Below are 17,540 nucleotides of genomic sequence, written 5' to 3' on the forward strand. Positions count from 1 at the left end.
TGAAGATTAATTAAGCAGAAAAAAGCAATGCACATAAATAAAAAACTTTTACTCTACATGGAAGAGAAAAAGGAAATGCTGATATTTTCTTTTATCTTGGTAGCATAGTTACAGAGGCGGGTGCAGTATGGAAGATGTAAGAAATAAAATATCTAAAGCAAATGGGGCTTTTAATCAACTACAGAAAGTTTGGAAATCAAGTGATATTGGATTAAGAACAAAACTAAGAATTTTCATTTCATGCATCCTGTTGTGTTATTATATACAATTTCTTTATTAGAGTCCGTCACAATACAACAATATAAAGGTCAAGGCTAAAATTAGCTTGGCTACATGTTTCGGCTATTAAAGCCACCAGCAGGCAAACACATGATTACCATATTCACAATTGCAGTTCAGTAGTGAGTGAATATGGTAATCATGTGTTTGCCTGATGATGGCTTTAATAGCTGAAATATGTAGCCAAGCTAATTTTAGCCTTGACCTTTATACTGTTGCGTTGTGACGGACTCTAATAAAGACACTGAAAATTAAGAATTTTCAATTCTAATGTGAAATCAATTTTATTATATGGATGTGAGACATGGGGAGCCACGCAGGAAATAAGTAGAAAATTACAAAGTTCTGTAAATTGATGCCTCTGCAGAATAGTAAATGTGAGATGGCCAGTTATAATAACAAATGACGAACTATGGAAACAGACAAATGAAATAAAAATAACTGAACAGAAAACGAGACATAAATGGAACTGGATCAGCCATGCTCTTCAAAAGGAAAATGCAATCGAGGAGGCAGTTATGGAGTGGAACCCACAAGAGCAAACAAAAAAGGGAAGGCCAAAGAGGAGTTGGCAGAGACCAACATGAGAGGAAGCCTTGGCTGCTGGGAAGACATAAGGAGAAATTAAACAACTCAGCAAGAACCATGAGAGATGGCAACAATTTGTTAATGCCCCATGTTCCATTGAGAGTTAAAGGATGATGATGATGACTGTAAAACTTAGCATGCCTTAAAAGAGTCTGGCCTATTCAATATTATTGCACGCATCATATATTATCACAGGGTTAACAGTAATGGTACAGATTAGTGCTGCCTCGTTTCTTAAATCTCTGTAGATTTAAAAAAACGTAATCCTTCATCCAACAATAAAAAATGCCTATTGCAAGAGCATATATCAGAAATAGTGAAAGCCCTGATACACCTGTAAAGTAATTGCAATTCAGATGAGGATCCTGAACACTTACTGCAAAAAAAAAAATGGTGTGTCCAGCCCATTTATTACCTTAGTTACATAATCTCTATAATGCTTTAAAATTATGAAATCAGTCAATTATGAATGCTATTTCTTGGAACTAGTTAGGGTTAAAATAATTATTAGTTGTAATAAATATGGGTACAGCTGTGCCTAACACATCTGAAATTTGATATGCTCCCCTGTGAGGCATTTGTCATTTCTCGTGGAATGGTTCTGCAGTAAAACAAATAAGATGCTAAAGGACAAGAAATATGGCACAGAAAATGCATGATGTAGCTACAAAAGGTTTCACATTTGGCAAAGAAGTGCATACAAACATGACACATGTTTCAAGGCCACAAACTTTAGAATTATGATCAGCCTAATTAACTAGAAGAAAATGGAAATGTGTTAAGTCAGAATCAGTAATGCACACTGCTAAATGCAGCCCCTACTTTAATTAACAAATGTAACAAACTATAAAGCAAACGTGGACCATTATTTTAAAGCTGTTATTCTCTGCATACTAGTTCTCTCTACAGTTCAAGTAACCATAACATAAATTGCCTGCAATGGTATGTATCTATAATACTCGGCCTTCAATTTCTATAGCTCTTAAACTTTGCATTGTTTTTCATAATGTATAAATAATTTGATAAACCTTTCCTTTCCATCCAGGAATATAATTAACCTCAAGGAGCAATCACTATCTGATTTATATCCTTGCTTAGGTACAGTCTTCCCAGTAGAATAACGAAACTTCTATAAATTATCTATGAACTTAAAGTAAATGGCAACATTTAAAAATGGGGGGGGGGACAAAGTTGTTCGCGTCCGTGACATTCTTCAAGTCATACGTGTCCCCTGGGTAGTATAAAATGGGCAACAAACCTGGCAAAGCTTCCCAAAAGAAAAGCGCAAACTTCTTCAAGATGCAACAAAGCAAGAACTTGGGTGCTCTCTATTGGGAAGCAAGAAACAAAATGGGTTAAGTGATCCCAAATACAGCCATTGGAAACCAACCAACCAACCTTTCGAAATGAGGAGTAGGGTACCTGTATAATTACGAACCTCTAAGAACAATATCCAGCAAGAACTGTAATTTAAACATTTTGAATTGCCACTCACCGTATGATTGACGCCCCACATGAAAACGGACAGAAGAGGTTCATTTGCACGAAACAGTTTCACTTTTTGGTGTTTCACACGAAAATGTTTCTTTTTTAGTTTACTTAATCCACCTTGAACTTGAGGAACACTCATGGCGGTCCCCTTCAAAGTATCTTTCCCAAGTTTGTCTTTCAGGCTTAAAAATCACTATCGGCCCATACTAAATTCCATGAAATGCTAAGAACGATTTACCTAGTTACATCCATAAAACGAAATGTTCTCAGAAACACAATAACAAATTATTCTCCTTCTTTGACAATAGCAAAATATTATAACCTCCTGTACGTTAAAATAAACTGCATTGACTGTAACGAAGTCGATATGTGAGAAGTCGAAATAAAGTACAACGGATCACTATTTTGCTGTCACATACAAACAAATTCTACCGTAACCTGTCGGACATATCATAAAACTACAAACATATGCAAGAACACATACACGGATTAGCACCGTACAGATTTAGTAATCCGTGGTACTGTTGAGCAAGTCTTTGACATGCATACATGGAAAATGTAGGCTCGTAAATGGCTGTTGCAAGCGGGAGAATTGATTCGGGTTGTGGTCTCGTAAAACGAAGATTCTTCCGAAATGTTGGCAACTACCAACAGGACTATACAGTGTCAGGCTATGTTCCTCCGAAATGTTGGTCTCTATTTACTACCAACGTTGAACTGAAAAGTGGCATCTGCCTATGATATATGGTACTACCATATACCACATGATGTTACAAACCAGACCAAACCAGACGACCGCAGTCTCAAAACACATATATGAAGACTGATGCTTCGTAAGTTGCACTCTTCGCCAAATATAATTACAATGATCAAGTCAAGAAAAATGTGATGAGCAGGACATATAGTATGCATAGGGGAAGAGGAGGAATGCACATAGCATTTTGGTGGGAAAGCCAAAAGGAAAGAGACCACTATGAAGCAAGGGCAATGGGCATATTGGAAAATGCCTTTTGGCCTTCAGACTGCACCTGCTGTGTTAAAAGAGCCATAATGCATAAGGGGTCGGTCACAATAATCCGGCCCTTGCATTGCAACCTAAAACGACGTATTGTGCTTAAATGAGACTCATGAACATGGTCTTAAGTGGCCTCACAGGCATATGCTATTTTGACTTCTTGTACATTATGACATATGCAAATAGCTGGACAGAACATGATGTAAAATTACATACAGTATTCAGGAGGCTGAGCAAGTACAATCTGAAATGCCTGCCAGACAAATGTAAATTTTAAGAAAGGAGGTCAGTTACCTTGGGAACATAATCTCAAGAGGATGGGGTTTGACCCGACCACAAGACAGAATCGCCTGAAAATTTCCCTATTCCAAAGACAGTTAACTGAAAGGTTTCCTGGGGCTAGCAGGCTACAATAGGTTTGTCCCACAGTTTAGGAAAATAGCAGCTCCACTGTACAAATTCCTGAAGGACGCTAAGTACAAATGGGAGGATGGACAGGAAATTTGCATTTGAAACATTAAAACACGAGTTAATGTCACAACTCATCTTGCAATACCTTGATTCCTCAAAGGATTTTATTTTGACAACTTATGAGTCAAATGAAGGAGCAGGGGTGATCCTGTCCCAAGGACAGATAAGTAAAGAGAGACCAGTTGTGTATGCAAGTTGTAGCTTCAATAAAGCCAAGAACTACAGTACAGCAGAGGAGTTAGCAGCAACTGTCTAGAGAATTAATAATTTTAAGCCATATTTGTATGGTAGGAAGTTCAAGGCTATGTGATCACAAACCTCTAAGCTGGATCATGAGTGTCAAAGACCCAGGTTTGAGACTGTTGAGGTGGAGAATCCAACTCGAGGAATATGGCTATGAGGTAATGCATGAACCTGGATCCCAAAATTCAAACTCTGATGCACTGTCTAAAATAGATACTTTTAAGAGTGAGGTGAATGTCTCAGAGGAAATAGTTGAGGTGACGAAGGGCAAAATATTACATGAAAACGATTTGATTCTTGGGAGTCATCATGGCATGAATATATATTGTTCAGATTATCCCCATTTATTTTGCTTGGATTCTGTAACCACTGCAATTTGGCTTAATTCCTTTGGTCTAATAATTTTGAGTATCCTTCATCGAACCATGGCTTATGCTTCTTCAGCTCATAATAAACTAGACTCTCTTTTGCAGAAAATTTTATAATCTTTCTAATAGTTTCCCAAGCTTTATTACAATCCACCTCAGTGTCTATGTTTTCAAAATCTGCAAACCTATTTCAGATTTCAACACGATATAGTTCCTTACCCTCTACCTCATTTAATTTCTTGAGATTGAACCTCTCCATATGAACTCTGTGCATTGATTGCTTACTCATTGCCAGTCTTTCCCTAACCTTTGCCACCACCAGGTAGTGGTCAGTATCACAATCTGCTGCCCTGAATGATCAGAAATTGAGTGTACTTGAATGCTGTCTCCTGTCTATAAAAATATGGTCAATTTCATTGTGTCTCTTCCAATCAGATGTCCAAGTACATTTATGAATGTTAGGATGTGGGAATGTTGTACTTTTGATCATAAGATTTTTTGTTACTAATTTCATGCAAACTCTCATTCCCAATCGTTGGTTTGAAAATATTTTCCCTACCTACTTTGGCACTGAAATCCCCTAACAAAAATTTATCAAATACATGTTCTAGTTCTTTGTAGAACCTGTCCTTTAAATCATCAATTTTATCTTCTGTTGGGGCATGAACATTGTGGACAAATTTCATCCACCAAGTGAAAGAATTACAATTCTTTGTACTGATGGCCCCAGTCGATGTGGCATTACCTGGAATAGGTAAATTTACAATACTAGTTGCAGAGGTTATAGCAAATCTACTCTACTGCAAACACAGTCTGTCACCACTGTAAACAGTTTGATACAAGCAAAAGACTTATGTCCGAAGTGAATCTTGAATATGAGTACTGTGAGAAGTTAAGCATGAAATTCAACCTTAGTTCCAAACACTTGACTACAAAATTTAAACAGATGGTATCACATTTGGATAACCTGAAAACTGCAAGTCATAAGATTTCCAAAGTAGAGCATATGGTCATGGAACAAGAACAGAAACAGAAACAAGAACTCTGCATTTTCTTCTTACTGATTGGATTGTATGTAATATACAAACTGTATAATTGTCCGAAAAGGAAGGGTAGATTGCATAAAGGCAATAACAGATGCTAACAAATCAGGTAATGTAGTGACTATTGAGATATATACAAGAAATGAGAGCTTAGCTATGGTAAAAGATGTAATTGTGTGATGGTCATGTGTATTCTGTAGTTAATGGAAGAATTTTAATATTCTTCCAAAGCTGTGGACCAGCTTGGAGCATTTAGCCAGGCAGTGTGCAGACTAAATAAATTACTATGTGGTCTTTTCCCCCCACATAAGCAGGAGAGAACCCTGATGTTTTAGGCGAGGGCTGGCAAATGAGGAACGATTCAAATGTGAAGGTCTGACAGTGAGACCACACGGAGAGTTCAACAGAGAAGGTGCAGACAAGCACTACAGGTGAGCCAGGGCTACCACATCTAGAATGCCAGCATTTTTCATCAAGTGACCATTATTTTCACAATAAAATTCTGTTCTATGCAACCATTCTGTTGTCATCTGTTAATTTAATTCTGTCACACATCAAATTCGCATACCACTCAGCAAACCTGAGTATCCTTGAAATAGTGGGATAGAACAAGAGTTCCTACAACTTTATAAAGCAGGATGATGCTTTCCTTAACAAGTGTTTAATGCAGATGACCTTGGTCTTTTATTTATTTTTATGTATACATATATATTTTAAATTGGCTACAGATATACATCACCAAGGACCAGAAGATACCACCCAGTTTCAAGGCTTTTAAAGATGGGCTTTTTTTTTTAATATAGAAATGCACCTTGTGATTTACACTGCAAGCCTCTGGTAGGATATAATGATAAATATATGAAAGAGGGAGTAAACATAAAATTCCCTGGCTTGCAAATTGATAATCATTTAAACTGGAAAACCATATCGATCAGTTGATTCCAAAGTTAAGTAGAGCATGTTATGCAGTTAGATTCATGTTACATATTAGTAACATTGACACTCGCAACTCGATCTATTTTGCTTATTTTCACTCTTTAATGAAGTATGGAATAATTTTCTGGGGTAATTCGTCTGACAGTAAAAAGGTATTTACATTGCAAAAGAAAATTGTTAGTCATGATGGTTGTCAAATCCTGTAATTCCTGTAGAGATCTACTTAAGAGACTACAGATCTTAACTTTGCCTTGTGAATATATATATTCATTAATAAACTTCATTACAAATAACGAAGAACATTTTCAGACAATTGTGGATGTACACAGTGTCAACACAAGACACAAACACTGTCTTCATAAACCTACTGCTAACTTCTCGTGCTTTCAGAAAAGCACATATTATGCTGGGATCAACATTTTCAATAACCTGCCATCTGATCTCAAAGGTCTTATGAATGAAGAGGCACAATTTAAAATAGCACTGAAACTATACTTAAATACACATTCATTCTACTCTGTTGATGAATACCTATTGTCTAGAAAATAACTTATGTATCCTTAAACAGCCTTGTGTGTAGTCACTGTGTATTTTTTTGGTTTCTTGTGTGAGAAGTCCATTGGATTTGTATATATGTTTTGTATTTATATGACATATTCCACATCCTACAGTCATTTTGATTAACTTTGGATCCATGGAATGCAATGCAATGTAATGTAGGGTAATGAGCTGAGAACCTGGATGATTTCAAAGGCAAAAATAAACAACATATGCCTTAGTATTTATAATTGGTTCTACAATCTTATGTGCAACAATTTATTAAAACTTAATAAACGCTAGACACGTTAAAAGTTTTCACAACATGTTTCAACCAAATTGGTCATCATCAGGTGTTAAAAGTTGTGGGTGAGCAAACTGCCGTCTTTCTGTGTTGATGTTTAGTTGCAGCTATATGGTTCCCCTAGCACACATGTGTCTGTAACAAGTGTAATTCTTCTATAAGAAATTATGTTTACAATTTTTTGTGTATAACTTTACTTGTTTGTGTACTTACATTCCTCCTTGATGTGTTATATACCCCATCATATTATGTTCCTTGTCTTGTTTCCAACTGCTTACTAAGTTGGACTGGTTCTTATTCTTATTATCTTTATCTGTCACTATGTGGTGTTCAGTTCTTTTATTACCTCGAATATTGGGTTACATGTGTCATTCATGTGCAGTCCCTCTTTACTTATTTTATATACATATATGGTATTATGCCAATGTATTTAGATGTTTTCCTTTTTTATTTGTTTTTATAACTTTCATTGTGTCAGTTATGCTTCCATATGCATGTCCTGTATTTAATGTGTGATTTGGATATCCTGAGTTGCCATTGTGAATACTTACAGCCTGTGTGTGTTCTTTGTATCTGGTCTGGAATGTTCAGCCCATTTGCCCTATATATTTTAGTGGGCAATCCATGCATCTCATTTGGTATACACCACGTTTTTCATACTTGTCTGTTTTATTAGTTTCTGTATTGCTTTTGTTTAGAATGTGACTTTTACTTGTGCTTCTTTAAAAATTGTTGTGATTTTCAATGTTTCTATATTTACCTCAACATAAGATATTTTCCAATCTAACATCTGAAAGAATTATCTTACTATTGCAAACAAAGCTCTGATTCACTCTAACAAATATACCGTGACGTATCTGCGCTAGACAGGACACCCCCTCCCCTGCCAGCAGTGACATAACACCTTCGGAGAGTTGCCGCTGCTACGGTAAGAGGCCAGTCAACACCCCGCACCCTCCCGCAGTGACATTACCAAGGGATGCCATGGTTGCTACAGAGCAGTAAACAACTCTTGACAGTGTTGCTAGGCAACCTGTAAACACGGCATCAGGCAACAGCCGTACCTATCACGTAACTGTTTTCTGTGTTGTCCGTGCCGAGGCTAAATAAGGAGCAGCGAACACTATTCAGTAGTTAGTGAGTAGTGAGTGATTAGTGAGTGAGTATTGAGCCAGTTACTAAGAGAGAGTAACCAGTTAATTGCAGTCTAGCATTTGCCGGAGTGGGTTGAAGTCCACTGTTATCTAGTGAATGGCAGCAGTAAGTGTGATACTGCAGATGGCAGTAGTCGTAAAACTGTAAACTGTATAAGTGTAAGAGCGAAGTGAAATAAATTCGCTAGATCAAATAAGGCATGAAGTTGCTTGTCCCGTGACATATACCCAACACATGACAATATGTATCACCAACAGTATAACACAACTATGATGGCTGACCAACACACAACAGATTTCCTGCCCCAGCAAGAACATTCAAGGCAGCCATAACAAAAAACTAAATAAAACCAAAAGTAACCATGTGCAACCCAGCAACAACTAAATAAAACTGATGGTAACCCACATTACAGAGAGCAGCAGAATCCTTAACCATAACAAACTGTACACCTGAATATGGCCAGTTAGGCCAAAACATGTAGTGTGCGATAAGGAATATGAAAAAGGAATGGTGACTGACATTGCACATAGATGAAAGCTCCTAAGTCAGGCTTACTATTTTTAGTATAGGATGCATTCCTTTTCCAAAGCACAAATTTATGTAACTAACTAAAACATATGCTAATTCAGAATTACAGCAACAACTGAAAATGAAATCTGACCTGGCATTAAAACTGAAAAAAAAATATATATTTTTCAGACATTTAAGACTGAGAAGGGGAATTGTCACATGCTTAGATAAACAAGGAATATCTGTGTCAGACATCTAGCCAGAATGGATGGTGGTAAAACCATAAAAACATTAACCTCTGGTAAGCTGGAAGGAAGAAGAGACTAAGACCAAAACTCAGGTGGCTTCACAGTACAGGAAAAAAAAATGAAAACACCAGAAGTTAACAACTGGCAGCAGAAGGCACTGGGGAAGAAATCTTGAAAACAGTAGAGGAGGCTAAGACTCATTTCAAGTTGTACACTCAAGAAGACAGTATACCTACATCCTTGCATGTTTATATGAGCAGCCCTCATCAGAGAGTGGACAGCCATCTGGATGATTAAACTGGAACCAACATGGTTTCTGTTTCCTTGAAACATTCCTAATATTTCCTTGGCAATGTGGTCTTTGCCATGAGACAGGTTTCTTGTTTTGAATCAGTACTGCCGCTGAAGGCACTCTCACTTGAACATAACCATGCTCTACAAGGAAAATATGGCCATTATTTTTCAACAATGTCTGCAATCCACCACATTCATTCTTCAAATTTTTCAGTCTCTCTCTTGGTATCAGAGATGCTACTTTCTCCAACGACAGCTTTCCTCCTGCATTCCATAACCGCTCTTTACTTTCAGCATCACTAACCAATATGTTTTGTTGCACCTTCAGTAATTGTTCTGCGACTAACTTTACAATTTCCTCCACAAGCCCCGAATGAAGATGCGTACAGTTGCGGACCTTCTCCTCTTTCTCACGGATCCTGACATCCTGCATCCATTTTTTGTCATCAGAACCTTTCTTTTCTAAGCCACGGCCTGACTGTTCTCCACTTACTGCTTCCATTCGCCTGCTGGTTTTAGAATCAATTAATACTTTAATATCTCTATCCACATTTTGTGTGTCTTCTTCTGGATAATCTCTTTCACAACCCACAAGACATATTCTTTTGGTTGATGGGATTCTAAGCTTATCAATTTTAGCTGTAAATCCACATATTTTGCATAGTTTATATATGTAGTCCAGATAGTCCATATATTGACTATGCGAGGAGTTGACTCGCTGGTACTTCTGTCCATTCAGTTCATAGCAACAGCATGGAAGAAGAAAGAATCTGCAGCGGTAGGAGCTTCGTGCTGCAAATATGGGAATCCATGGCGTCAACTCATCAGAATGGTTACCGATTAACCAATCTGCTTCAGGAAACAGACATTCAGCAGATGGAACAATTGGTTGAACCTACAAAATGAAATCATAATTGTTTACATTATTAGAGTAGCATTCTCCAGGCATTTTTGAGGGTGTAACACATCTGGCTGCAGAAAACTGTGTCGGAACCTGCCCCAAACTCAACAAGAGAAATGCATATATGATGTTTTACAAGTCATAGAACAGAACAGTTCCATACAATACGAAAATGTGAATGCTGAATAAACTTAATTCTAAGGTGAAAAATATTTGATTCTGCTTATCTTAGCCATAAGAGTTCTCTCTTAACTGCCATTCAGTTTTCACAAAAGAGCCTGGCAGTTCTCTCAGCCTGCAGAACTAGACTACAGGATTAAATCAAGTTATGAGCTTCAAGCCAGCTATTAATTTTCAGTCTTATTAATGCAACTTTTATACATGTATCGATGACTGCATGGTTGTTGCTACATTGTCATATTTCATGCTCTTGTTCTCATTATTACTAGATGTTTCGGCCTTACATGGCTACCCTCAGGTATCTTATATGTTGTAACTTACTCTACGATATAATCCTCGTACTCAGGGAAGCAACAGTATTGTCACATATTGGGTGTTTGTAACGCGACAAATAACTGCACACTGTTTTGGATCTTAGCAAATTTATTGAACGCTCGCTCATACACTTACACAATTCACAATTTCACAATTACTGCCATCTGCAATATCACAATTACTTCTCTGGCTTTAGTCACTTCTATTCACTCAATACAACTCAACTTGTAGCGCTGGACTTCAACTCATACTGAACACTGCTCTTAACACTCTCTCTCTCTCTCTGACGAATACTCCTCGTTATGTAGCTTCCACACTGACAACACAGAAAACAGTTACGTGATAGCTACCACTGTTGCGTAACGTCATGTTTACCAATTGCCTAGCAATAGTCTCTGCATGGACTCGCCTGTTGTGTGATGTCACAGCCTAGCAGGAAGGGGTGTTTACCAAGTGTTGCGTAGTTATGGGATGAGTGGGGTATGTGATGTCACTTGCACTTCCTGTTGTGCAATCCGCCTTCACAGAGTTGTCACCTAGCAATTCGCCGATACAATCCGCAACTCTCATGTTGCGCGCATGCCCCGAGGCCTCTGTGGCTCAACAGTTCCTGGATATAGCCAATACGCCACAGTATAATTAAAAATTGAAAGCTAAAAATTAATTAAGATAAAAGTCGGAACTAAAGCACATAATCCCTCTTCAGACAACAAACACTACAGTGCCCTTGTCGTATATGAGTATCTGATGTCAGTATCTCCTGCTTGTTGGGTGTGATCTTGACAATGAATGAAAAATGTTCTCTGGACTTGAGCAGTTAATGTGCCTTGTCATATGTCCATCTCAGTGCAGTTAATGCAGTCACTGGCCCATGTTAATTGGGTGTGGTGTCTGTGGTTGGTTAGTGAAGAATGAAATATGACAGTGTAGCATTAACAATGCAACCACTGAAACATTTACTTAAGTTACATTAATAGTACTAAGAAATTAATGAAATGCAATAGGATGCTAAAATATAACACTATGAAAGATCTACCTGTAGTTTGGTATTGGAAGGATAGAAATCCCATATTTTCCTCTTCCTCACATCTAGTCCAATACCCTGATGACCTTCACTGGTAAGTATATGGACCAGGAGGCCATTCCCACAACCAAGGTCAACAAATGTCTGGTAGGCATTTTGTGTTTTTCTCTGTAGTCTCTCGTGTTCCCAAAGCAGTAACAAGTATGCTGCAATGGCTACATCTTCATACACAAATTTCAATGGATCTGTATTTTCAGGCCACATCTACAACAGAAGTAATATACAGAAATACTCACTTTACAGTAGAATGTACACTAAGAGGCCTCATAAGTTCATGAGAATCAGCCATAACAGAAAATCATAATTGTTATGTGATAATCTATTATGACATGCAGTAAGAATTGGGAATATATAAATTAACTGCATAAATACAAATAAATAAAACTGAATTTGATTTGTTTCATTCTGGTCCATCACACTAATATTATGATAAAGTTAATTATAGAGTTAATAACTGAAATAAGAAAATCATAATCAGTCGCACTGAAAGGAACTAATTAACTTTTTCAAAATAAAACTGGTTACAACAGGCAAAAAGAATGGAAGGTTATGAAAAGATTGCAAAATGCACTGTGCAGTATAAACCAACAGGGAAAAGGGACATGGAATGTGCTAGGAAGAGGTGAAAAGATAGCTAAGCTGAAACAGGCCAGGTGTGCCTTGATGTCGTCGTCGTCATCATCATCATCATCTCTGAGCATCCATCATACCTTTCAAATGACCTTCCAAAAAGAATTAGAATCTGACACTATGTAATGGGCCATGAATGATTGACCAGAAAAGTTGAAAATACTGTACAGCTCACATTGGGACTCATATCCCAACAATTCTCTTCTTCAACAATTTGAATCCCTTAAATATCAGAGACAGAAAAATGAAAGGAACAAATACTTCTGGTTCAAGGTTGTCAGGTGATGAATATTATGACATTTAGACCCATTTCTAGGCAACACCCAAAATATGCACATGCAACAACAGAACCAACATCACAGGAAGAGTTTTCTATGTGGTTCGCACATATCAACTGATAGGTAATGGGTCAATAAACACACATTCTCGAAAAAAGGGGACAGTGTTTTCTGTGGGGTAAATTCTGAGGAGTTATCTTGAAGATAATCTATGCTACAAGCCACTGAGAGCTGAGGGTTCAGCTGTGGAGTGTTAACCAGTGGGCAATGGAAGCTGAGGAATCTCTATCACTAAGATTCATTATCGGGATATATCTAGTGATAACACTGCGGATGAAAAGCCATTGTGGAGAGCTGTTGCCACATAAAGACTAGTGAAAGTATACTGAGAAGACCTCACATGGAGTGATTTGTAGTGTGCAAATCAGCAATAGTGTAATAATTATTTGTAGTTACGACCTGCAAGTGGTCAATAAATCTATTCACCAATCCAAACTGCATCCATAGTCACTAACACAAGTGACAATATTTATTATTTGGTACTGCCAACACAATCTCTATATAGATATACTATATGTTAAAGATTTATAACATGTTTCAGCCTTCAGCCATCATCAGGTACTATACATGTGCCTTTGACTTATATGCTCTTTACCCTACATGTAAACATTGGCCAGTGTAGGGACTGAGACTGAAATATGTTGTAAACCTTTAGCATAGAGTACATCTATACATCAACTGTGTTGATGGAAAGAATTGGGATTAAGATCTTCTGGGATATGACACTGTGTACTTTGGTAGATATGTACCAATATTTTGGATGTACCTATTGCCTCTATCTTCAGGGAAATTAAGGCAGCAAGTTCCTCTGAAATGCTGGTACCAACCACACAGCATCACTACCCAAAAGAGAGTAATTTCAACAAATGCTTTTGTCTTTACCAGACCAAATTGTTAAAACTGCATAATTTCCAATATCACTACAGTAAAGTGTGATTAAGACACGTGCAAGATAATCACATTTTCTATGTCATAAAATGAAGATAAAAATGGAGGAAAAGAGAAAAATGAAAGGGTTTCATTAAAATTATGAAACTGTATTTCTTACATGACACTTAAATTTTCACTGAAACTTATTGTTATAAACCATGATAGGAGGCAAAAAGATTCTATGTTCAGGAGTCTATTTCACAGTTGAGTCCAAAACATCTTAGAAAAAAAACAAAGACTAAAAATGTCTATCCAACCATACTTTACAAAAAGAATATGGGGTTTTGAAACCTGATACACAACGAATATAAACATGGGTGCAATTTGGGTTTTATGTACACCACATTCTCTGAGATGTAAATGGAAATCAGACTTAATAAGAAAATCAGCTTATTTTTAAAAGTATGAGATCAGAAATTTTTGACACATACACACACACAAACACGAGCATATTTCATATTTACATGTAAGCAAATCCTATTACTTAACAAACTTTCATAGATCTACAAACATATGCTTTACCTGTACCATCTGAAGTCCATATTTCTTCTTCAACTGCTGGTACAATTTATTGTACTTGGCAATGTTAACCAAGTTCAGTGATGAGGTTACTAACCTATTACTTCTGTCCTCTATGACAGCTGTCTCTGCCCATTTTATAATTTTGGGGAACAACTGGTCTTTAATCCAGGCCACACTTGTAATACAAGCTCTACTCTCATTATTTATGACCAAAATAATTTGATTTTTCTCTTCATTGTAACAAAAACTGTAGGTGAAGTTAGGTGTGAGACATGGTTGTTCATAATCTTCTTGCAGTCCACTGAAGAGTGCCACATTCTGCAACTTATCTGCAATGACATCAAATTCATATCAAACAAAAATATGTCAATAAAATAAGAAAACTGACCTTTCATCTTCCACCTGGAATAATCATTTCCAGCATGTAACAAATAAAGCTTGTACCTTACTGGCCAATGACTATAAACATGGGGGAAAAACAAGTTTTCAGTTATCCTGCTATTCAAGTATGAAATAAAGATCTGTGGGAACATCCCACATACTATCACGCTGTTTCGCCAATCAACAGACAACACTCATTCCTAAGTCAATAGCATATTGTTGTCAGCTCCCATATTTATGCAGCACTCGCTGTCTAGCCCACATTCAGATCATTACACGCGCTAGCCAATCAGCGCTCACAATCGCAACTGCAAATTTCGCTCCTCCATCAAGCATGGTATAACAGAGCTCCAACCCAGCAATCGTCAGCGACCACATCAGCCAGTCAGCCATCACACCTAGTCCAGAGCGATCGGTCTTCGGAGTAATCGGCTTTTAACTATGTCAGGGACGGCTGCCTCGCCTCTCCAGTGGTCATGCCCAACACACCGGGCAACTGGCGCAACTGCTGCCACTCCAGCAACCGTGCTCCACAACCAGATGTCTTCCAGCCACCATGCACTGCGACCAGGCAACTTCCAGCAACTGCCGCACTGCGACCAGGCAACATCCGGCAACTGCCGCACTGCGACCGGACAACTAACTCAGCTGCCGCAACATTAGCCAACACACCGTAGCCAACATCTATTTCTATCAGCGCACGCAGCCCTACTTCACTGGCCAGACAGACCAGCCGAACGGCCATAAAACTCCATCTATCGCGGTGGAACAAACGGCCCTTTTCAGGGCCCATAAACTTTCCAAAGTGGTTGTCTATTGGAATATCGACAAATCCCACAGATCTTTATATTTACAAGATAAAACCATTGGGCCCTATCTTAATACAGTGTGTTATCACATAATTCACGCATTCTCACTGATCAGTGAACAAAAATAAATCCTTACAGTTTTCAATCTTTCCATTCTTACTTATGAAGAATGACATCACGACACCAAAGACAAATTTTCACAAGACATTAGCAGGCATAAATCTGAAGTGAATGGGTAGGCCCAGTGAACAAGAATATGTCATATTTCATACCCTTTGGCAAGAACCAGTCACTGTCCTTGCTAAACATTTCATGGTCTGTAGCACTGTCTTCATAAAGTCATGTAAATGCTGCAGTAATCTGTGGATGAAATGCTACAAAACAGGAAAGAAATATCATGTGTGTGTTCCATGAAAATTTAATTAATGAATATACTTGAAGAGCTTATGTAAAATGAAAAAAAGTTATATTATGTCATCAATTAATCCTTTATATGGACTACACACATTACTGGAGAAAATGTTTCACTCCACATACATGTTTGTAAATTCTAGCATAAATCATTCCAGGTCTTAATTGTAAAATATCAGAAAAATGAAAGTTCATGAATTCTATGACAAATTGGCGAAGGCTATCAGTAGCTGGTTTTACTTTGTGGTGGCCCAGGTTCAATCCCAAGTCAGGTCATGTGGGACACATGGGCAGTGGGTGTATGTTTTCTCCATATACTTTAGTTTCCCCTGCAAATTCTCATTCCACAAAGTGTTCCACTATCATCAGTCATCCTATCATTGACACTACACAGTCTCAGTACTTACTGCATAATTAAATAACCTGGTGCTTACAAATTAATATTACTAACCTATGATAACAAGTTCAAGACATGGCTGGAATTTGTCACTATTTCTTGGTAATAGTTTCTTGATACAGATATAGACTCCCATCTCAGAAATGTTATTGTCCTTTCGTGTCTTAATCCCAGCTGCTTCTAGAGTCTTCAAAATATAATCATCTTCCATTGAAGTGACAGATGGTATACTTGCATCTCTGATCTTTGATACAATAACGTCATGATCAACATCTGAATTCAAAATCCTTCCAATAAACAAGCAAATGACCCCACATAATCGTCTATTTACTACATGGGCAGAGGTGTTCCAGATATCCACTGCCTTCCAGAACTGTTCCAGAGTGGCATCTGTCCGATGATGAATCTTATTTCCTTGATCATTTGAAGACATGGTCTAGCAAGGGTGATGAAGCAAATTAAATCTATTGACAGGTTAAAATTTTAAGCTCAACAGGGTTTCTATGTCCAAACTGCATGCTACTTGGTTGAAGTCCTTGCATACTGTAACAAAGAGAAATATTATACATTAATCTGGGGATTTTTCTTTTTTTTTATGATGCTGTATTCTGTTCACAAAAACCAGGTGGGACTGAAACTGACTGGGACACATCAGCTTCTGGTCTGTGATGATGATGTGAATCTATTAGGAGATAACATAGATACCATAAAGAAAAACACAGAAACTACAAATGATGCCAGTAAGGAGGTTGGTCTAGAAGTGAACAAAGAGGAAACTAAGTATACACTGATGTCTCATCACCAGAATGCAGGGCAAAATGATAACATAAAGACAGCTAACTGATGCTTTGAAAATATGGCAAAGTTCAAAATATCTTGGACAAGTCCAAGAAATCAGTTATTCCAAAGCTTAGAAATGTCTGAACTTTTGCACATGTAGGATTCAATACATAGTCAATATGGAGCCTAACAGGGTGTGAGATAAAGTAGTAAATGCTGGTGCAAGCTTCATGTAGTCCTCAGAAATTTAAAAAGTCACAAGAGTTTAGGCTTTAGGCAGCCTTTAAGAGAACACTGCCATAAACTGAATTCTGTAACTGAGGATGGCAGAAGTGTCCAGCCCACACATTACACAAGATTAAATAGAGCACTAGAAGATC

The 17,540-nt window shown here is 37.6% G+C and overlaps 2 protein-coding genes across 2 annotated transcripts in view; both read right to left on the minus strand.

Annotated features, from left to right (window-relative positions):
- Positions 1 to 2,914, minus strand: part of LOC111868204 (phosphatidylinositol 5-phosphate 4-kinase type-2 alpha) — a 40,637-nt gene extending 37,723 nt beyond the window's left edge. Inside the window, exon 1 of the mRNA XM_023858649.2 lies at positions 2,363 to 2,914. Within this exon, the coding sequence (XP_023714417.1) occupies positions 2,363 to 2,497 (135 nt within the window). The 5' untranslated portion in view covers positions 2,498 to 2,914. The remainder of the gene's footprint in view (positions 1 to 2,362) is intronic.
- A 5,504-nt stretch (positions 2,915 to 8,418) lies between these two features.
- On the minus strand, positions 8,419 to 16,904 carry LOC111868211 (probable tRNA (uracil-O(2)-)-methyltransferase). Its single transcript, XM_023858658.2, has 4 exons — positions 16,435 to 16,904; positions 14,383 to 14,711; positions 11,915 to 12,166; positions 8,419 to 10,377 (listed from the first exon to the last, which is right to left on the minus strand). The coding sequence occupies exons 1-4, from the start codon at positions 16,811 to 16,813 to the stop codon at positions 9,421 to 9,423; spliced, it is 1,917 nt and encodes a 638-aa protein (XP_023714426.1). The 5' UTR covers positions 16,814 to 16,904; the 3' UTR covers positions 8,419 to 9,420.
- Positions 16,905 to 17,540: the final 636 nt, after the last annotated feature.

This window comes from Cryptotermes secundus, unplaced genomic scaffold (genome assembly GCF_002891405.2).
Source record: "Cryptotermes secundus unplaced genomic scaffold, Csec_1.0 scaffold146, whole genome shotgun sequence".
NCBI lineage: Eukaryota > Metazoa > Arthropoda > Insecta > Blattodea > Kalotermitidae > Cryptotermes > Cryptotermes secundus.